The sequence below is a fragment of the Coptis chinensis genome, chromosome 8 (assembly GCF_015680905.1).
Source record: "Coptis chinensis isolate HL-2020 chromosome 8, ASM1568090v1, whole genome shotgun sequence".
In the NCBI taxonomy this organism is placed as follows: Eukaryota; Viridiplantae; Streptophyta; class Magnoliopsida; order Ranunculales; family Ranunculaceae; genus Coptis; species Coptis chinensis.
Genome location: NC_141463.1, coordinates 15,192,701 through 15,216,013, shown reverse-complemented (window position 1 = coordinate 15,216,013; position 23,313 = coordinate 15,192,701). Strand labels below are relative to the sequence as shown.

General features: G+C 34.2%; 1 protein-coding gene and 2 long non-coding RNA genes across 3 annotated transcripts; all 3 read left to right on the top strand.

Moving 5' to 3' along the window:
* The first annotated feature begins 344 nt into the window (after nt 1–344).
* Nucleotides 345–1,400, top strand: LOC147480157 (uncharacterized). Its single transcript, XR_015206007.1, has 2 exons — nt 345–488; nt 971–1,400. It is a non-coding gene; the product is annotated as an uncharacterized LOC147480157 (long non-coding RNA).
* A 2,473-nt stretch (nt 1,401–3,873) lies between these two features.
* LOC147480156 (uncharacterized) lies at nt 3,874–4,361 on the top strand. The gene is made up of 2 exons (XR_015207053.1): nt 3,874–4,090; nt 4,182–4,361. It is a non-coding gene; the product is annotated as an uncharacterized LOC147480156 (long non-coding RNA).
* Nucleotides 4,362–7,603: 3,242 nt separating this feature from the next.
* Nucleotides 7,604–8,410, top strand: LOC147480155 (uncharacterized). The gene is made up of 3 exons (XM_086578574.1): nt 7,604–7,705; nt 7,817–7,887; nt 8,237–8,410. Exons 1-3 carry the CDS (start codon nt 7,612–7,614, stop codon nt 8,408–8,410), a joined length of 339 nt encoding a protein of 112 aa, XP_086434700.1. The 5' UTR covers nt 7,604–7,611.
* Nucleotides 8,411–23,313: the final 14,903 nt, after the last annotated feature.

Genomic DNA, 23,313 nt, shown 5'->3' with positions numbered 1-23,313 from the left:
ACTTTTATTTCCATTTATACCCTTAAGTTATAACACCATCACAAAGGAGTTTTGTGTAAATTCAGGTTGAAAACCAAATGCACGCACTATATGACTATATGAATTGTACGCCTGTATTTATTAGTCATAAATTAAAACTTAAATTACCATAAATACACTAATCCTTTCCCTTTTCGTCTCCCTCTCAATCTCTAACATTATCCCATCTTTTTGCAAACAAGAGGTAAAAAAAAATCGATTATCTCTTGCCTCTCTTGAAATACTTGGGATCAATGCCTTCTCTTCTTACGATTGCTTTTCTCTCTCAAATCTCTCATTCGCTTTCTCCTAAAAAAAAAAAAAAAAAAAAAAAAAAAAAAGAACAATGCGGCCCTAATAATATCTCTATTTCAAAAGGTAAGATATTTCATTTAACCTATTCAAAAATTTCATAGATTGGAAATTACTCATTCGAGGATCTGCAACTATTTCGCCACTTTGGTAGGAAGGTTAGTTTAAGTTCTAATCGGCCTCTAATCATTATTTGAAGATTTATGATTTTTTTAAGAAGCATGAAATATCTTGATGACTTTTTGTTAGTTTCTAAAATTGGGTTTTGGGATAAAATTTTGCCCCTAATATGATGAGTCTTGCCCTTTTAGAAAAAAGTTGTATGGAGTTATCATTTCGGCTTTTTAGGTCGAACGGAAGATGAATTGTCCTGTTGACAACAACGTTTTCCACCCGTTGGTATGTCTGGAGAGGGGAAACATTTAGAGTAGATATTGGAGATCAAAGTAAATTATCTCGAAATGCCTGGTGGAGTATATACACAACTATTCTCACATCCAAACTGAGATAGCAAATTGGAAATCACTCAACTCGGGCCTCATATTGTGTAGATGGTTGAAATTTAATTGTGAGGGTTGTAGGGAGATGGGAAAGAAGATTCAGATAGTTCTTTTATGATGAATTGTGGTTATCATTACAGCTGCAGGTTCAATTGGCTAGGACTCTTACAAATGCAAAACAAAGATTCGAGCGGTTAGAGAGGCCATTAGCTGGGAAAAGGTTCGAGAGGTACAAGTGTACAACCTATCGGATTAAATGCAATGCAGCCACATTAACTGACTTTTGAACCTCGGTCAAGTTCATTACACTTCCATGGCCATTGTTAAAGCTGGTTACAGTAGTTTTAGATAGGTTTATTGGTCTTAGAGTTATCTCCTGTTAAAAACCCTTAATGACATGCTCACACAGTGCATTGTGGTGAATACGATAAGTCTTTTGTTTGGGTTAATAGCTGTTGTTGCTGCTGCTTGGTGAGGTCTTTAGCAGACTCAAGGTTTGTGTTGGCTGTATTTTGAACTATGTAATGATGTTTTCCTTTTCCTACAACTGAAAAAAGCAGTCTAGATGTATGCTTCACTTGCAGAAGAAATCATATGCTTATCACTTGCACAAATCCCATAAATTTTGTTATATAGTAAACTTGCAACTGAAGTGCTTGAAGTCAAATTGGATGCCTTTGTACTTGAACAATATATTAAAGGACCCAAAATGTTTCGATGCATTCTTTAGAAAAAAATTTCATAGTTAACGGATGTGCTTATCACACATAATTTCGTTACTTTAGTGCTTTGTTGGTTTTGTTTGATTTTTGCTCAGCTGCATATTGCAACGTGTTCTTTTGTCCCGGAACACTCTACTCAAATTGAGTTGATTTCTGACTGTTTGATGCCATCCAACTGTTTGTGGCCAAGATGCGATTAGAGAAGCCTCGGATGTGCGGTATCATTGAGCCTCTTTACCGCCAACCCGTTCTTAACGAATGTTGTAATCTTGTCATGGAAGAATCATCTATACAGATCTTATGCGACATTATTGGATGAATCCTAGGAGCCCCGTAACAAGACACTTGATTGGCACCGCGTGAGTGAAGATACCAATGGAAGATGAGCATATCGAGGAAGATCTTCCAACATTTACTTCATGAAGATGGTCATGAGTCGGCTTCACGACAAAAGATTTCAACCTCCGCGTGATCCCGGTTGTGGTGACAAAGCAGAACCTCGCTTTTACCGAATTTTTCCTCGTCCAAGCCTTGCCCGGTCTTGGAAAGCGGATCTCCATGTGGTAAAGGATTTGGCCCATCTCGGTCATTAGCCGAAGTTAGGTAGAACGTGTGACTCGTGGTCGCGAAAACCCATTGCTCTCACTTGGTGGGAGTGATGATAGGTTCTCTATTCTCATCTTTGCGGGCCAACCAAGGACGATTGGAATTAAGAAACTGGATCATCGAAACTCCACTGCCTCGACTCGACTAGAGGAGAGAAATCAGGCCGCAATCATCAATAAGACTCACCATGTCGGATTGGTGTATATCTCAATTACAAAGGCAGCCTTCCCATTGGCCCCGACTCATTTCAACAAGCTCATCCGAAGATTGTATATGTTCCTTTGCAAAGTTCGGTTCTGAAGAATTTGCATGTACCAATCGGTTCATTTATCCGAGATTGAAATGACGATCTACGATTACTAGCGGTTGCCAATATTGTGATTCTTATCAAGCAACAAAGAAACATAGTTATCCTTACATATAGAATAACCAATACAAATTGAACTCGAGAAAAGGCAATATAGTCTTCTGAAGGTTATGCTTCTTGCTCCGACAACAAGGCCATTGTTAAAATACTTCCGAAGATCCGCCAATACTTTTCTTATACAACTAACCTAACCGAGACTTGGCATGGAATTCAAAGAAGAAATAACTGGAAGGGTGCGGGAAAAAGTTGATTATAAGGTACATTTCTGCCGTGGTTAGTCCGGTCTGTAATAATTTGAAATGACCGCGTTAGTATACGGATAACTTTGTGGGTTCAAAAATGGGATGTACAAGAGCTGTATACCTGCATTACCAAGTTAGTATGTTTTCATTTTCTACTACTTTAGTCCTATTTGTAGAAACATACTTCAGTATTGGCCCTTCATAGTATGTGGTCTGGTGGCTGACCTAAGGAGTTTGCTTCCTTTATGCTTTTATAATTTGATTCCATTAGCACGCCGAGACTTTAGTTTTTAAGCTTTTGCATCAAAGGATTATCAAGCTGTGTTGTCTTTCATTTTACTTGTAATGGTTTACGAAGTTTGCGGGCTTCAACTAAGGCATGGACGGTAATGCAGGGGCGGGTTCAAACTGGATAGTGTCCCAGCAAGAGCTATCATTTTTATTGAAGGCCCACCTGGTGGAGTGGCCATTCTTATGGAAATTGTAGTTTGTCACTATAGTTAGCATTTATATACTTAATAAATGATATCGGATACAATATAACTATTAGACACTATATGACTATAGTTCATAGCCACTACTATTCTATATAATAGCAATTATATAGTATATATATAATTCCATGCTCTCATTATAAAGTTGTACTCTATAATTTGTTAAAAAGTATATACTTCTTATGAGAACATAAGTACAACATTTACGAACTGGTGTGTAGTTTGTCAATGTGGAGAGATGAAGTGGTAATATAAACTTCTGGTTTGTCAAATTGCCTCTGGCCTATGTTACAGAAATGCTCAACCGTAGGTAACATAGGTATAGTTGGTGGCTTCAATGCTGAAAGGATGTAAGGGCTCTTTGGCGAGTCATAGCTGGTGGGCTCAATATGGGTAATCTGGCCCTTATTTTTCTATTATATCTTTGGCTTTTGAAGTTAGAACGAGGTCCCTTTGAATATATAAGCCTCCGATTAAGTTCACAAGTACATCAAGAGAAGTACATTTGCTATTGAGAATTGTCATGCATTTGGAAGCTCATTGTTGGATGTACTCAATTTTGGGAAGGCATACACACTTTTTAGTCGTGTTTATTTGATTCTTAATTTCTTATCTATCCAGACCTTCAAATATTTCTCATCTCATTCAATTATTGTTAAAGATATACTGTAGATCACTTGATTTTCACTGATCGATCGAACAATAATGACTTTTTCAGTGATGTAAGTGCAACAGGTGTGCCCAATTTACTTGAAAAAAATGTGTACAGAGTTATCAAAAATTGGCTTAAACATCCATATGCATGCTTTGGAAACGAACTCTTAACATTGTAAGGACTTTTCTCTATCTCAAATTGATGTGAGTAGGTACTCTTTTTATTTGCTCAATGTGTTTTTTGCTGATAAAACATATGTATGCAGGAATGCTCAGAAGAACATATCTCAACGCTTTATCATATCTCAAACATTGAGTGTCTATATTCCGTGCTTTTTGCTAGCATGATGTCCCTGAATAAAAACGATGCGGTATTTAATAGTTCTTCTTTTGTTGTATGGGATGTCTTATTAGCAGTATATTTTATTTATTTAATTATTTTTACCTGTCTTTTGCATTCTTTTTTGCTACCAGATATTGAGTTGGTAAATTTACAGATATCAAAGACCATGGTGTTGTTTTAAAAATGGAATTTGATTCTACAGACAAATTTGGTTTAATATACATGTTAACATTGCACACAGAAGAAAAGTTTTTCATCCAGACCACTTTTCTATCAGCAACATCACTTAAACGCCAAGCACCCTCAATTGAAGACTATACAAGAATGAGCTATTGATCAATGTTGAGTCTAAATTCAAAAGAATTACTTTTACATGCAACCATGCTAAGGAATGCACCAAGATAGGATGTGCTTGATTTGAAGACTAGACATGTCACCAAACATTTAAGTGTACAATGCAAATGGACAACATATATGAAGTGTTTAGGCTCAAGATGAAGATAGCCCGCATGCAGGTCCTCATTGTGACTCATGCTGATTTTTTATGCTTCAATTTACAATATGTTTCAGCGTTCACTTTTTTGCAAATTCAATGTTCACGCAGAATCGATGTAAGAACTAAGAATTAGACATTCTCGCTATCAGTTTTGCTTATGTAATAACATTTGTTTGGCTTACATTTTGTTCCTTAGAGTTTTTAAGAACGTATTCTTCTTGCAATTGTTTCTAGACCTAACCTGCTACGTTTTTGCTTTTATTAAAAAAAAAAAAAAATCTATAAATTTTAATTCCTGTATTCAGTTGGTTTTGTTCGGATATAATGTTCTTTTTTCTCCCTAATTTGTGTGCGCTTTTAAAATTTCTATAATCATGTTAAAGTATATTGAAATATTTATTTTTGTTGTTGTATTTTGTTAGCTTCGCAAGTGCAACGCGCGTGCCAATTTGCTAGTTTCTTTAAAGAAAACGGAGGGAGTAATAGTGAATTCATCACGTCATTAATTTTTGTTTCTTTTATTGCTCTTACTGTATTGCTGAAATTACATATTTGTCTTCTATTATAAATGAAACAATAAAAGACAAGAAAATGGGACCCAATCATGAATGTTTTGAACACTATGTAATTTGGTTGCTTCTAACGTGGCAATATAAGTGCCCTATGGGATTAAGATTTTTTTGCCATACCTATTTAGTTTAAGAAATAGCCTTTTCTATTAAATTGTTGAGATGTTTAATTTTTTAATGCTATGCTTAATTCAACGCTCTTCGAGGAGCGTACAGAAATGCTAGTGTTTAGTTAAATACAAAGGAACAAAAGATTTTCCAGTTGGGTTGTGTCTGGACTGCAGTACTGCACCCTAGGTAGCCACTAGCCAGCCTGTATTTTCGTTAATTAACTATATGGTTCTGTTTTAAAAGTATCCAAAGTAAGTATGATCAAAGAGTGCTTCTACAGCAACACACACTTTGAACCGAATTTGTGAACACAATGACGTGGCAAGTAGAGAGACCTTGATTTGCAGTACTTCTTTGAGAAATACACACGCACCCCCTGCCTGATGAGTGCCACGTCATTGTGTTCACAATTTTCGGTTCATTTTGTGTGTTGCTAAAGACTTTTCCATGATCAAAACCTGTTAAACCTTGCTTTATTCATATTTTACTAACGACTGAATTTCGCTTTCATACTTTGGTTTGACGGTTTGACCACATATAGCAATCAGTTAATTATCCTTATTTAAGTATCAACCCCACATGGATCTAATTAATGTAGGTGAATTTAAAAAAGTTAGGCCACTCCAACCTTTTATTAGTTTGTAAAAATGCTAATGTTCCGACGTTGATTGATCAAACAGAGCTTGAGTTTGATTGCGCAAGCGAGTCGTTTCTTGAAAATCCACTTTTTAGTGGACATTTTTCACGGAAGAAGCTTGCAGATAAAATTTTACCACATTCAAAACCACGGAAGAAGCTTGCAGATAAAATTTTACCACATTCAAAACCAGATTTCGCAAGGTGACCAAAAGAACTCAGATTTCCCCAATGTCTTCTGTGAGGGAGTGATATTCTCATTCAGAAATATCAGACACGTGTCCAGCATAACAGAAATACCATACCGACCTCATGCTTTCGTTTTCCGAACTGATTTCAGAACGACTGACATCATCAGCTCAAGCACACGATCTACGAGATCGCTCCAAAGTAGCTCAACTCATACATTCTCACGCAGAACGTTCCATCTAATGACATCATCTTTCTTCTAGATGCAATCATTGTCAAAGTCATAATTACACAATCCATTACGGCAAAATATGAACCACTATAACCACTCCCCATCATTACATAATTTCTACCAACACCATTCACACACTCTTTCTCAATCTCAACCCTACATATGTGTTTATCAGCACAAGTGTTGTGTAGATTCTCATGATCAACAACTATAAATACTCCCTGCATGAACTACGTCAGACTTGATTCTACTCTCCCCCAGAAGTGAGAGTTAGATACTTAGGTAATTCGCTCAGAACGAACTCGGTCCTTCCAATCTAATATCTCTATTTCCTCCACTTTAATCACAAGTTATAAAGCTCATACTAAATAACACCTTTACACTGTCTGTATGTAAGTTTTCTTTAATTTCAAAATTAACTTTACTAGAATGGCTTTAGTTAAAATGTTGAAGGAATGATCATAGAAGATCTAAGCGCTACAAGCCTACAATTCAAAACACTTTATACTACAGCAATGCCGAATGTGGTTCTAAAATAACAATCCAAGCCGGTAACAAAGATATCTCCTCGATCATTTATAAATCAAAACCATGTGCTACTGACTCATCAAAATTACGTACAATCAAGAATATGGGAATGCGCTAAACCTTAAACCCTGAAATCCAAACCGTAACTTAAAAATTATTTTCTTTTTGCATCCATAGAATAATGCAAAAAGTACTTGGACCGACATCGAGTACATATATATTGGAACTTGAGTCCCTAACAACAATATTAATATCGAAACCCAATATTTGGGTAGGTGGCCCGTGGCCAACCTCGTTCTCGTTGCGTGCATGGCATGGACTCTTCCCATGAGATTTTTAAGCCATCCCAAAGATCCACATTCAACATTACAGGGTTTGAACACTGCTCTTTTTAGTTTCTCTACAAGGATTTTATACAACCAAGATACAAGCCATTAAAATATTGAAAAAAAATAAAAGTTTGAACCCTAGCTTGGACTTGCATTTGGACTTTGAACTCACTATAAAGCTGACCTTATGCCTTCAATTTTTCTCCTCTTTGTTGTTCAACATAAAGATATATACTCAAGAAAGAAAAAGAAAGCTAGACAAAATGGTGCTTATTATGAATTTTATTAGAAGCTTAGTAGCTGGATTTCTCTTCACTTTGCTTGTCCTTGGGGACTCTCATGCACATACTCAACAAGGTAACCAAATTAGATCACTATTTGATTATTATTTGTTATGCAGTAAATGATATCAGTTCAGCATATACAAAAAGTTACAACTGTTTGCTTATATTAACCTTTCTTTTGTAGCTGTGGAGACCATAATGGTGGTAAATGGAGGACTTGCACTGAATGGAGAAAATGATGTGTCTGCTGATCAGGTAATTATTAAAGTGCTATTTCAGTATATAAATATCACCTAAACTATATTGAAATTAAAATGCTGATTCCAAGTTCTGGTTGCTGATTTGTGCGCCAATCAATGTTTAGGCCAAGTGTATTATAACTTTATAAGTGTTATTCTGCACTTCTGCTATATGTTGATTGCAAAAAGAAAGTTTGATACAGCATCATTTTTGGCCACCCTCTCATTCATTCAATCCCCTGCATTCAACACTCACGACAAACACTACATACCCTAGTCTATATAGGTTTATTAATTGTTATTATCATGCTAAAATTGAGTACTAAAAAAAAAATTATCTTCTTGAACTCTTATTGGTGGTTCAGGAGCTTTTGGATGGTGTTCCAGCTCTTACAATCTCAAGAAACAAAAAGCTTGGTGGAAGGAAAATGGTGATGGATGTTGCGTTGACAAAAAGAAATAATAATCAAAGATGCAGTGCTAAATGGAGTAACTTCAAAGACTTCAGGTGCAAACCATTCTGTTGGAAAATCATGTGATGACCATGAACGGCTGGGGGTATTAAATGTAAAATGCAAATTGATTCATATTTAGACACTTCTACCACTGAAGCAGATCAAACGGATTAGTTTTATAGTTTTGTGTGTTGACTATCATATGGTAAAAGTGTAAAACAGCACCCACCAACGCACAATTGATGAAAAGATAAGAATCAGCTTAGGCTGTTTTGACTAGCTGAGTGAAATACCTTATATGTGTATGTATGTATGTTAACAGAGATTCTATGCTTATAGAAAAGTTTTTTGATGACCATGTCCAATTAATTTTGTTTATTAGTATCAAATTGCTATATTATGTATTTATATTTTTCTTAATTAGTGTGTATGTGTATACACTGTTTAGCCAGATTTGATATTTGATACGAACATTAGTTATATGGAATCTGCAATGTGATGCTTCATATACTAAAAAGAAACTAATTAGCTAGGCTGAAGCTAGATGGTTTCAAGGATCAATTTGAATATTTGGACATGCTTGAATGCAAGGGATACGATTTATACTTCAAACAGAGTACTCAGAGGAGGATCACATAAGAAGATGATGAATGACCAAGTAGGCATCTCTCTTTCTCTCTCTCTCTGGCGTGCTCCATATACGGTATACATACAATACATGTTTTCAGGGCAATTATTGCTCATTTTGTTGCTGAATAGATTCAGCCAATCTACATTACTAACAATTTTCTTAATCACAGAACGATCACAAATTAGCCACAAAGAAAAGTCTTCATAATGAACCAGTTGATCTCTCGATCAGGAACAATCTCAAGTCACAAAAATCTGCCATTTATCATAGTGGCAGCTCGCAACCGGGAAAATCGGTCTCACGCTCTGATGAAGCATTGCATGAAACTACTGAATACAGAAAGCTCCTAGAGGAAACCATTGATATTGTCAATTTGATGCATATGGATTACACTGGGAATGGAAACTGTAAGAGAATGCCTCCAATCAACAACTATATACCTACGGACAAAGACAATGTGAAGCCATAGACAAAGCCTGTTAGGCTCAAAATTTTGTTCCATAGCAAAGAGTCACTTCAATTCTAACATCTAAGTAGTTTTTCATTATTTGTTTTAGCTAAGTTATAAAAGCATAGCGAGGTTATTATGGTTATCCCCTATAAAGATTAACACTGTAGAAAGCGTACACTAATGTACATCAAATAGTCCTTTCTGTTTCGCCAAGTAAACTAAATAGTTATTACTTTGTAAGTTCTTTTCATCACCCTTAAATAATCAGTTTCAAGTGTTTTGTATCCTGATGAAATAAATGAAGAAGCCTGCTTTTGAGAAAGTCATGCTGGTCTTAAGTTTTTGAAATATTAGTTCATATTATAATTTAAGTTATTTCTGGGCTCAGATGTACGTCACATACACACAAATAACACAAAATCATTATATGGATAGGAGAGTTTGTGTTGGAAAACAGTCGGCAAGAAAACACAAGAACAACAATGAAAACTGGAAACTGAGGCGCGGACTAGGTCACTCTCTTTAAGATATTGCGAGTATGTTCCTCCTGGTGCAGACATACACGGAACCTCCAGGATACAATAGCCTCTGTAAGCGTCTTGATGATCACTGCACAACAAAAAAATCAAAACCGAAAGAGAAAACTAGAACTGATAGTATACTGCCATTATAAGTGCGGGAAGTTTTTCTTAAGGAGAAAAAATGCGAAAAACTGGTGTGTCTTGGACTGCTGCATAGCCTGGTTTTTATAGAAGATTGGTAATATTCATTGGTTATGCGAAAAGAAAGTATCAAGAGCCCACGCCCAAGCCCAATATGATAACACTCAATTTAAAATAACCAACATTTTGTTACTTTGATCACATAAAGACTCCTTGTAAAAGATTTTGATGAATGCGTATTTTCTAAATTTTGGAACAGAAATTAGTTCGTCCACGTGACTTTACCATGAAAAAATGGAATTTGATGCCAAATGCTTATTTGGGCGCGCTAGATCTTGCCAAGCCCAGATAATTTGATGTCCAATCTTCCACCTTACTTGGGCTACATTTTAAGACATCGGCATGAAAGGGGACGAGCCCCATTGATTTGACTATCCATAATCACTAGTTTTAGAATCCATTCTACGAACGGTGCCGTTATATTAAATTATTTTGAAAAATATTTTTCACTATGCATGCAGAGTTATAAAATATAAATATTATATTAATCACTCATCTAAATTTTTTACAACATTAAAATCCCACTCTCAATAAAAAAGAAAGAGATCACCCTTGATAAAACATTTCGACTTCTTTTTGTTGTTTAATAGTTGTTTAATAAGAGAAGTTTGATTAAAGTTCTGTAAGAATGCCCAATGAAACAAATATCATATTGAAGCTACTTGAATATCAAGTCATTCTCAATCATACGAAAATAGATATGATAAACTAAATTTTAACTGTAAAACTATACTTGTCGAAACATTCCCAATACAACTATGTTTTGAGACTAATTCAATGCATTTCCATCCAGTTTTCAATTTCATGTTAATTATTTTTTGAGGTTAGTTCAATGCATTTGCATCCAGTTTCTAATTTTCCGTTAATATTTTTTAAGTTTGGTCCAATGCATTTGCAAATCCAGTTTTTGATTTCCCGTTAATTATTTTTTGAGGTTGGTTCAATGCATTTGCAAATCCAGTTTTCGATTTCTCGTTAATTATTCTTTGAGGTTAGATAGTTCAATCTATTTGCATCTAGTTTCTGACTTTCAGTTAATTATTCTTTAAGGTTAGTTCAATGCATTTGTATCCGATTTCTGATTTCTCATTAATTATTACTCTTTAAGTTTAGTTCAATGCATTTCCATCAAGTTATCAACTTCTCGTTAATTATTCTTCTTTGATGTTATTTTAGTACATTTGCATCCACTTTTTGATTTTCCATTAATTTTTTTTTTTTTTTAGGTTAGTTCAATGCATTTGCATCCAGTTTTCGATTTCCCGTTCTTATTATTATTTTTTTTTTAAGGTTAGTTCAATACATTTGCATCTAGTTTCTGATTTCCTGTACATTAATTATTCTTTTATGTTAGTTCAATGCAATTGCATCTAGTTTCCGATTTTATGTTAATTATTCTTTGAAGTTAATTCAATACATTTGCATCCATTTTTTTTATTTCTCGTTAATTATGCATTTGCATCCAATTTTCGATTTCCAACTATTTATTTTTTGAGGTTAGTACAATGGATTTGCATCTGATTTCCAATTTCCCATTAAGTCGTTATTCTTTGAGGTTAGTTCAATGCATTTGTATCAAGTTTCCGGTTTCCGTTAATTTTTTTTTTTTGTGGTTTAGCAGTTACATCTAGTTTCCGATTTCTAACTTTGTGAGATCCTCAAAAAATACCATGAAATGATATAATAACATGTGATAAGTAATAGCGTCATACTCTAATTTGTAATTCTTTTTCCAAATTGTGTATGTTTTAAATTGTCTAATTTGTAATTCTTTTTCCTAATTGTGTATGTTTTAAATTGTGTATATTTTGTGATTTTAATTCATGACATTCTAGCATTTCCCAAGTTATAAACGTCTTGGTAGTTTAATTGCGATTCTTTTTAGTTGATTTTACATGCAGCAGTTTCAAAATTAATTAAAACAAATATTGGTAAGAAAAACTAATGACAATAATTAATAACACCACTAATATTTTTCCCTGTCATTATATCTAACATTTTAAAGAAATCAAAAGGAAAAAAAAATGGCGAAAAGGTTTTGTAGGGGCGGTGGGGCCAAACTAGACATTAGGAAAGAAAAGCAACAAAATAGAGGACGAAGGGCACAAACGGCTCAAAAGGCAGCTCCCGACGCCTCTTATATAAGTAGAAAGAATGATTTGCGAATATACATGAAATGAAATGTAACCAAAGGAAGCTTTGTATAAAAATAATCGATTTCAATTAAGGGTCCGATGTCGGACCGATGCTTGAGTTTTACAATGATTAAGATATATGAAACAACATTTTTCTTGTTTCATTAAATCGAACCAAGAATAATTTCTGCATGAAGTCTTGGTGCTGCAAAACACAGATATAAGATTATGTTAGATATTAGTTCACATAATGCAATATTGAACATGAACATATATCGAGGAAAATTATTAGAAATTATTTGGCATGGTGCGGCCACATCACATATTGCTAATAACTTGAGCTAGGAATACTAGCTAATGATCAAGTATCAATCTAAACTCTAGAGTATTTATGTACTTTTTAAAATAATTTGGAGGCAGATTCTAAGCTCACCTTTTCGTCCAGTGAAAAAATTGAACTAGCCCATTTCCTGGTGGAGAAACATTTCAACTCCACTCACAACAATGACTCCAACAGCCTCTACTTCTTTTAAGAGTTGCATTTTTCTTGGGGTCTAAACTGAATCAAACACAACCTGGTAAACTCCCAAGGTCTCCTAAACAAACAGATACGGAAATTTTAGCTCCAACCAATGTGATTGAATTGCTCTAGTTGGTTCTAACAAAAAAAATTGGATTTACTGTAGCAACATGAATCATATATGTATTTAGATGCATTCCTATGGGGGTAGCATTTGCAAGTATTGCTCCTATCTCTAGATACCTCTCTGATATGCACTGCCTAAGTGTGTGTGTGTGATTAGCAAGACTGCAAGTGAAGGTTACCCCATCATTACTTCACTGCCTAAGTGTACATAATATTTAGTATACATGTAGTAGGCTTACTTGATCTCGAAATTCCTCCTTAAATTTGGAGGTGCATTACTATGATGAACAATAATATTAGTAGCAAGCTAACTTAAGTCTGAAATTCCTCTCCAATTATAATTGACCATTCCCAAAATAGATAATGAACTAACAACAAACAGCCCAACCAAATAGTTTAATTTAAATGCAAAACAATTTTAAGCACATCATTTATACCATAACCAACAGCACCCAATCACAATGTAAGTGTATTTGGCTAATGGTGTGACCTAATACCAAAGACAAGCATTGGAGACTAATCCCATATTAGGGGATTTTGCTTTCCAGAATTCCAGAAAGAACCACATCCATAAGTAAGGTAGTACAGTTGATCTTGTACCAAGATCTTTGGTACAGGTAGTCTATCGTCGTCCAGCCTTGCCCTGTATGTCTCTGTTTTATGTGGCTTGTGAAGGCTTTTGTTGGGTATGAGTAAAATTCATTACACTCTAGGAAAGTGATTTATTTATTAAAGTGTTAACATTATCAGTGTTCTTTTTATGGCATCCAAACCACTAATAGGCCTGAATATATCTGTTTATTGAAGAACACTTGTTACTTGAACTAAAAGTCAGACACAAACATTGGCTTGCACTCATGGTTTGTGCTCATCAGACTCATCCTTGAAAAAATAAAATGTGTACGTTCCACTCAAATTGGTCTAACACATATACAACGAAATCATATTGTTATCTTTGTTCATAGTAAAACTACATTGGAAAATAGGTCGTTTCAACAAATCGGTCTATCTTTGATTCAATAGTCATGTCTAAGTGATATTAGCACTATTCAATGTTTTAGAACTTTACTTACTACGTGCTAAAACTCATAATTCCTTACTCCCGTGTTTTAGTTGGTATACTTTCGGTAAGGGTTTTCGTTCCAACTCCTAAGGCAAGAATCTATGTAATCAAAACTGAAATCTAACACTTTGGAGAACTGAGTGAGAAGAATTTTTGCAATGATATGGATTTCTTTTTCCTTGTTGTTTTCTTACAAACTACTTCCTACAATCATTAAGTTGAAATTATTTGATGTTTATGAGAATAATAAAAGAGATAGAAGATGGGAAAATGGTCAATCACACTCATGCAAGAATTAATACATATTCTTAGGACTCCAAATCACTACTTCTCTAATCCAGTTTTTGGTTCATAGGAAACCCAAAACGAACTCGAGTCTTGATCCCTAGCACCATATGTTTATCTCTAAACATAACATGCTAGCATGTGAAGTAAAAATGATATTTCATCTCTGAAATGTCATTCCAACACCTAGTCTCATTTTCCACCGGTCGGACAAGCATAGAATTTTGAATTCTCCAGGTCTCGTGCGCGTGACTAGCCCAGGCGTGAAATGGGTCGCGTGCACGAGTTAGACTAAAGTTCCAGGCTCTACTTTTGGTCAGACTCGTCATTTTGTGATGGGATGTCAAAGAAAACCCTAACTTCTACGTAGTGAGTCTAGATTCCTAAAACATACACTGATCCTCACATAAGCATCCTTAACCCTCCCCGTGGAGGGTTTTAGCTAATGATCCTTGGATTATTTGAAAATTTCAAGTTATATATGCTAATGAGAGAGAGGAAGAAGAAAAGAATACTAAATAAAACTGATTTACCTAAGGAAATGATGAAGTTTTATTTAAGAACTAAGCATGTTCCCCATTAACACTATTACAAGCTTTTAACATAAAAACAAAAACTAAAAACTAAAGACAAGACAAGTCATTGAAAAGGAAAAAGGAGTTAATGCTAAAATCAGCCCCTCATACATATGAGAGCTTTCTCCTCTTCATCTCACGTGAAACACCCCCCTTCATTAACTTCCATCTTATCTCCAAACTAAAACCATTTTGACACCTTGCATTTTTTTCATTATTAGCACATAATTCCATCTAACTCCATTAATTGCATGCAAAGTGTCCACTTTGTGCCAATTATTTGCACATTTGTCTTGACTTGCATGATAACTCATCAAATCTTGCAAGTGCATAGTGGGTCCCGTGTTGTGTCTAGTGGCGAGCGGTCTTTTGGCATTTTACAACTTTGCCTTTGTGTAGAGTTAAATTGCATTGATCGTCGAGCAACTCACTTGCCGAATTTGGAGTCCTAGTTCAAGAGATATGAGCTTTGGAAGCTTGCTGTTTTTGTGCACGTAATCCCGTTTCTGACCTGATTATGTCCTATTTGAGTCTTTGGGCTTTAGTTCGAATTTGTTGGGCTTCACATAGCTTAATAAAAAAGCTTTATGTATACTCCCAATTTCGTGCTTAAATACTGGCTTTATCATCATTTTTACATTGGTTGCTCCAACCTGCAAAAATACAAAAATACGATTATTTCATGATTATTAAGCACAAAATTAACCGAAATGTTACGTCTCTACGAGGTTTTATAATCCAGTTTTGGGTGATTAGCACTAAGTGTAAGGAAAAAAGGTGACATATTGTCATGTCCAAGACACTTAGCCAAAATTTAAATATATAATATCCATACAGGTGTACGGTAAAACAATAATATAACCATTATAGTTATTTTTGATAAATCACATTTTTACATTTGTTTATTACAACATCATGCCAGATAGGTAGGTTAGAAGACTTACTTTCTTTTAGATTTTAAAAATGGGATACAATTTAATGGAACAAAACTTTATAAATTGAACATAATGAGAAGAAACCAAATACTTGTAATCGGATGTAACACTTACAATTTGAAGAAGCGATATCACAGTTACCCAATCAAGTGCTTCTACCGGTTGGATACCCGGGAAAAAAATCATTGATTCCAACACGATCTGAAATTGATGGAATTATGTAATATTTGTCTTTGAGTTGAGAGAGGACTCATCTAGAAATAACTCGCAACCTAATCATTTTCACTTATGCAAGTAGCATATGGTCATAATGGGTTCTAATTAATTTAAGCTTATATATTATTGGCATTGTTGCGGACTTGCAAACAATGTTAAGATCTTCGAGATTACTCAAGACAACACCTGACTTGGTAATGCAGATGTTGTAGGAAGTTCATGTCTATTTGGTCAGTTGCTTAGGTGTCCATCTGCAAGAAACCAATTGCAGTGACAATGACATAACGGGTTTCAAATGGTGTTTTATGCAATTGTTCAAAAAACAAAGTGAACTGTGAGTATGCTGCAAGCTTTCCTACAATTTTCAAGTTTGGAATGCACAATAACTTAGCTCCTGTCCCCTCTTGCTTCCTTCCTAGCAGTTTCCCAAATTTTTTCTAATCTCCACTGACTTATTTGTACTACCCTTGCTTCTTTGCGCCTCTAAATTCATAAGTGGTTGGTGTTGTTAACTTTCTATATTGTGCTAATACCTAGTAGTAAACATAATACAAAGTTGGGATAGAGCATTTCAGCTATTACACTCAACACTATAAACATTTAATTCAAGGTACTATGTTCTAATAGGCTATTAATAATGGCACAATCAAAACGATTTAGGATGCCCTTCGGGTTTTGTTATATTGTTAGGATCATCTTCTCATTTTCTACAACATGATCAATGGTGGCTGATTGTCATTTCAAAATTTCAATGATCCAAAGAGGGTCCGACTCGGACTATCTTAACATTCCACTACCACCTAACTTCGGTGATCCAAACATACCACTACCACCAAAAATCCTAGGTCGCGTAGAAAATAGCATGAGATAGTGCACGACCCACAAAGTCAAAATGAAATAGAAAGTATTAGAAAAAAGCAGTTAAGCTAACAACTAACACCCAACTTGATAAAATCAATATTCATTTCAATACTAATGTCGTGTTTACAACACCATACCTAATGGAAAACAAAATACTAAAAGCTCAAATTTTTGTCCAACAGTCAAAAGTTTCAACACTTAGTGGTATAGATTGATGGCAAACGGAAGGGGTAGTGTGCTCGTCAAATTAATTTACTTAAAATACAAAATATACTTACAGATCAAGATTTCGAATGATAGACTCCAGTGGTTGAGTGTGGCGAATTAACAAGTGATAAATTGCTTTAAGAAAGTAGAACACATTGATTAAAATCAGTGTAAAGAAAATAAACTGGTGCAGTTCTAATAATAGTTGAATCATGGTGTTCACGAAAGAAAAGATAACTTGCCAGATTTCTAAGATTGAACACGATAAAATTAGTGTTGGAAACCCTTCGATTGCATAGATCTCAAATTCCATTTCTGAAAATATATAAATAATATGATGAGGAACTAATCTTCACCATCGAGAACCAAACCAAAAAAAATTAAAATCAACACTCCTAATAGAATGACTTCAAAATAATATTAATAATAAAATAGCTTGATTTTACCTCGCGATCATGGAAGTTGTGTTCAGAGTTTCTCAACATCTTGATTTGAGACGATAGAGTTCCGGGTGGGGTTTGAAGCAAAAAGATCTCACCTGTTAAAATTCCTAGCCAAACCCAAAAGTTTAATGAGGTTGAAAAGAGAAATTAATGACTTCTCTAGGTGTCCGATAAACTTATGATTAAGCTTTCACAGTAAGCGACAAATATTGAGAGAGAGAGAGAGAGAGAGAGGAAAGAAATTGATTCGTAGTGTTCGGGGGAGGGGTTTAACGAAGGGTAAACTTTGATTTCTAGAGCTCAAAATGGGTAAACTTCCTACTTAGTCTCCTGAGTTTTCATAATACCCCTATCGATGTGGATGGGCTGAGAGCTCAAAAAGGGACTACTATATATATATACTGGTTAAGCAATAGTACAATAAGAACGTTGTAAAGAAGGCAACTACTTATGGCTTGAAAAGAAAAATACCAATGTTTATTAAGGATGAAATGTTACCTATGTTGCGAATGTTGATGGTGCTAGCCATATTGCCCTTGATCTGTTATGTAGAAAGCTTAGTCAATTATATTCTTGAAGCCACTTATTACTGTTGAAAATTGAGTAAAGAAACAAAATTTGCCAAGAAACATTTCCATGAGGAAATCAACCGGTCACCTTTAATTTTGCTAGTGTTCATTTCAGTGATATGCACTGATTCAACAATTAATATATTCATCATACATGCATGTAAAACAACATGAAACACTACAAAGATTTACCCACAAATCACTCCTTTACTTTCATGTCGGTGATATCTGCGTAAAGATATCGAAACCACATCAATGTAAGATGCTATGGCAGCATCTAAAAGACATGGACTACTTTAAGCATCTAATTGTTACTTGATAATAACTTGATTTTTCTAAATTTCATAAACTAATACCTTGAACTAATTTGTATGACCGCCAAGATATATGACATGGCTTTATGGCATTTTTCTACAAAATAATTTCAAATTAAGTTTCTGGCATGGCTTTATAGAAACTGATCTTAAAGAAGATGACTTGCAAAGTTTCATCACAACTCTTTCTCTGCAAAAAGAATAAAGAATATAAAATGTTCATAAACCAAAATCAATAAAATTCCATCAAAGATCATAGTCAAATTACAAAATGTATCACTGGTGTATTTTCAATTGATTAAAATTGGAAAAAAAGATGAGAACACTCTAAGTTGAGAACATACTATAAAGTTTATATATTCAAGCTTAAAATTGCCCTTGGGGTCTATTAAATAATAGTCACATTGCACCAACAATGCTTTATATGGTATTTAACACCGCAAAGCTTTTCGATGATAAATTCAGTTGCTATAACATGTTAAACTCAAGCAATTAATGTCGAAAACATGTCATTATTTTATTAATCATAGTAATGGAGCACTTACATAAGCATTAGGAAACCTCAAAGCGTCTTATGGTCACTTCAATTTCTCTGTCATGATAGAAAGGCTAAGTCCAAAGTGTGCTTGCTAAATTAAGTCATCACTTCTAACTCTGAAAATTAATTTCTTTGGGCTTCAATTCATTTGTCGATCCGAGTTGGTTAATACGGATACAATTCAAATTTCTTATAAAACTTGCATCATAGGCAAATGAAACTTAAAAGCGAGAATCAAATAATGTCCACTCCATACAATGCCAAATTGCCAACTTTAATTTAAGCCAAAAAGAACAAAGGAATTAACTAATGAACAAAGAAAAACTTCTAAGAGGAAGGAAGAAATCATATTTTTAAGAGAATGCAAGGAATCATGTAAGAACTCACAATAATAAATATGTATATATGTTGGTGTTATCGAAAGGCACAATTATAGTTGCTTGAAAATGTTTGATGGCTTTAAGTTTCAAGAATTATTATTGAGGCCGCGATGGATGGAGACTTTTGTAGTGTAGGTTTCTCAAGCAATCAATAAAAGCTGTAAAAGAGCAAAAGATCTCACAGAAAAATTCCTCACCAATCCCCTAGAGTCTAATGATGTTGAAGAGAGAAATTTGAAGTTCAAAGTGGCGGCAAAGATTGAGAAAGTTCGGTGTAGGGTTTAAACGAAAGGGTTTTTTTTGAGGCTCAAAAGGAATATGTTTTAGAGAAGTAAGTTAGTAATATTTCTTTTTTTCTCGAATTAAATTTTTAGGTGGACGTCGACTTAAAACCATATAAAATTAGTACTTTGAATGCAATGAGATGAACATAAATTTAGTTACCTTTGGCTTGTAAATATTGGAACATTGTGTACATCAAACGGCTTCTCATACAATTGTAAACTGCAAGGAACAAAATAAGATTGATTATGCACATTGATTATAATTATTAGGATGATCAAAACAGACCCAATCAAGCATATCATGTTAGACCGAAAAAAAATGTCGGTTATACATTTAATATAGGCATATTGAATGAACTATTAGCTAGTGATAAATGCATTGATTTTCAAAACAAAATTGAATGAGCTTTGGTTCTCTGGATCACATTAGATTCAAAAGTCTCAAACATGCAATCTCCATGACACTATGATTCACTACTAAATACATATCATAATAAGGGAAACATTCTTTCCTTTTGTACACCTATATCAAAAGAGTTAAATACATGGTTGGTAGGGACATCGATGCGTGTATGTAAAGCAAGCATGATGACCACTACACTATAACAACTTTATCACATCTAATAAATTTTTTGGTAATATAGTACATAAATTATATATAAGGTGCAACCTCACAGCAAGTTATCGGTTCCATAATATAACAATGTTCTAAGTTATACATAGGTATCTAATGATAGTTCTCACGAAATTGTGAATCTTAGGCGAGGAACCATAATTTTAAGCGGGCCCGATTTGTTTTTTTCTTGGGTGATCCTAGAGTAAATGTATAACTTAGGAAAATGTGCAAATTTATTCCAAATCTTTTTCGTCAAGAAAAACCTTTGAGTGGAGAGTTGTTATGGATTCATTCCCTTTGTGTTATAGGTAGAGAGGCCAAGCACTAACCGGCTGCAAAGTTGCTAGTGCATTAATGCTAAAATCCAAATCCATAAATGAGCAAGAGCAGGTCCTATTATACCTAATACAACAATGACAATATATAGTTAGACAAACCAAATATATATACTAGTGTCATATCAAGAACAAAAGAGTAAGCAAAAAGAAAACACTTATTTTTTTCATTCACTTAAAATTTGATAACAAATTATATAAATGTTATCTTTTGATAAAGAAGCTTCTAAGAGTCCTAAGCATCTATAGAATTGTAAACAATCAGGTGGTATACCACACTTTGAAGTAGATCCCTAACTAAAAATGTATTTGTTGCCTATGATAGCTTATATGTAAACCAAGTTGTTTGAGAGGTTATTTTAGGATAGATTCTTCAATGAAGGAAGCATATACTTTCTTTGTGTGAAAAATGAACAACATAATTTATATCTTCAATTTGTTCAATAAGAATTAGGGGGGGTGTTATACATTTACATCTATGACTATATAGAGATCTCAGCTCAACTATTCAGGTTGACTACTTGTATGTTGGGCTAGCTTTGAATAGTCTTGGCTTCAATTCTAAAGTAGTTGGTAAAAAATGAGGCCATGAGGGGTTTAGGGTGTTTTAAGGTGTTTCCCTTGACATGGCTAGTCCATGACCAATGGCCTTCAACCATTCCTACAACCCAAACTTGCATAATCAAGCTTAGGATAAGGAAAAAGGTTAAATCAGACAAAGTTCTTCTTATTACTTTTCAAAAATAACTACCGTATCATTCACATCTGGTGATTCTGATCCTAAATGAACACTTCCCTTGTAGTTGTCCTACCCCAATTCTAAAATGCCTAAGAGTTCCCTTGTAGAACAATTTGAACCCAAAAAAGAGATCCCCAAGAGTCGAGTTTTCACCATAGCTAGTGAATGTACTTTTGCCTTTTTTCTTCATCCTATAAAGGCTAATGCATTGTTTACTCCAACGCCTATATACATAACTCTCTATAAAGCTTCTTTTTGAACAATTACATTAAGAAGTAAAATGCATTAGCAAGTACGCCATTAGGAAATTGTATATAGCTTTTGTTATTAACACATCTTCACTCCATAGCAAGTATCAAGGAACCTCGATCTATCAAAAGTATAACACTCTAATCAAATTGAAAAAGAAAGACTTAAAATGAAAGTAAAACAATATATTAGAGTAACTCACTTGCAATTCATCTCATACTATACATTGGTATACCGACCATCATTGCAAGTGATATGGGCGAGGAGAAGAACATGAGCATCATATATCTATTATTAGGATAAAAATTCCTCTAGCAGTCAAACACTTCTAACAATGAAACAGAAAGAAATTTAAGACAAACTTAAACCTTTCTTGAATAAAATATTCTAAATGGATGTCTTTTGGGTAGCTAGAAACTCAACCAACATAATTGCATATTATCACACTATTTGAATTGCTTGCCATTAACATTTATTTGTTCCAAACTAAAATGTTTTCTCCACACTCTTTTCAAAAATAAAAACTTAATCTATTTTTAGTGGGTGTTTGGTTCTCATTTTTTCAAAAAATTATTTTTTTTCTTAAAAGCATTTTTATGAAAAATATTTATTCTAAAACAGTTTTTGAATAAACATGTTTGGTTGTGATTTTTCTTAAAAAGCTATTTTATCAAAGCAAATTTCTTGAAAAACAAGTTTCACCTAATTATCATAAAACTAGTTTTGGGACCAAAAATGTTTTTCTCATCGTTATTTGCGGTTGTTGTTATGGGACGTGATGGGTGATGTATAGTTAATTGTTTGGAGAAGTTTTGGGGTTTTATCTCACAAAGGGAATATATTTGAGAGACCGTGGGTTTCAATTTTTGGTTAATACATAAACTTCCATTTTCTCTCCTATTTCTAGTCTGATTTATTTTATGTAATCTTTAATTATAAAACGCTCAGAGAAGGGAGTCCCTCGCTTGAAGCGTTCATAGTTTGTAGAGTTTAAAGCTTCATTCTAATTATATCGGGCTTATAGATTAGGAAATATGAACCCTTAAAAGGCTAAGTCGGTCGCGACAAAACACCAAATAACGGAAATTGTAATCCAATGGTGCGTTAAAACGCTAACCCGCCAACACTATCGATATAAGTTTACCCATCTATACCGCCAGTTTTAACAATATATACACCACACAATTAGAAGCGCGGGCTAGAAAATTTGTTTTGACCAAATTTATTTTCAAAATCTTTAGTTTTGTTGAATTACATTTGTATCCTTATTATTTTTATTTGTATACTAAAGAAAAAGGGCAAAATGGGAAGGAAAAAATTTTCCATACGCCTTTAGGAGTGGCTGACTAGTTAGTATTTTTTTTTTTTTTTTTTTTTGGTTTGTTTACAAACCATTGTAAAAGCAGACTAGGAGGTGTTTTTGTTTTTTTTGTGAAAACCATTGGGTCTTCAAACACTATCCCACTAACCTTATGAACTATTCTATTGTGGTTTTGGTTATTCCTACAGGCATTCCAAAGTGCCAATGCAAAACTTGGAAGAGAGAAGGGATCGTGTTAGTGTGTCTACACCATAATATATGAGTACAAAGGAGTTGCTCAAAAGTATGACTCGGAAAGGATGTGCGTAGGAATTGCTCAAAATTGTATGGACTTGGGAGAGCTTTCCCCACCCCCCATTACTACTAAAGGCTCCACATCAAACAAAGAGCACACAACTTTTTAGACTTAAAATCTTCTAACAAACAACAAAAGTAGGAGAGCGAGAGAGAAAAAAGTAGTTTCTTTTACTAT

Excerpts from the sequence above, each read along its gene's own strand:
- LOC147480155 (XM_086578574.1), top strand. The coding sequence starts at position 7,612 with ATGGTGCTTATTATGAATTTTATTAGAAGCTTAGTAGCTGGATTTCTC. Across the intron at positions 7,706-7,816 it reads TCATGCACATACTCAACAAG|CTGTGGAGACCATAATGGTG; the intron begins GTAACCAAATTA and ends TTTCTTTTGTAG. Across the intron at positions 7,888-8,236 it reads ATGATGTGTCTGCTGATCAG|GAGCTTTTGGATGGTGTTCC; the intron begins GTAATTATTAAA and ends TTGGTGGTTCAG.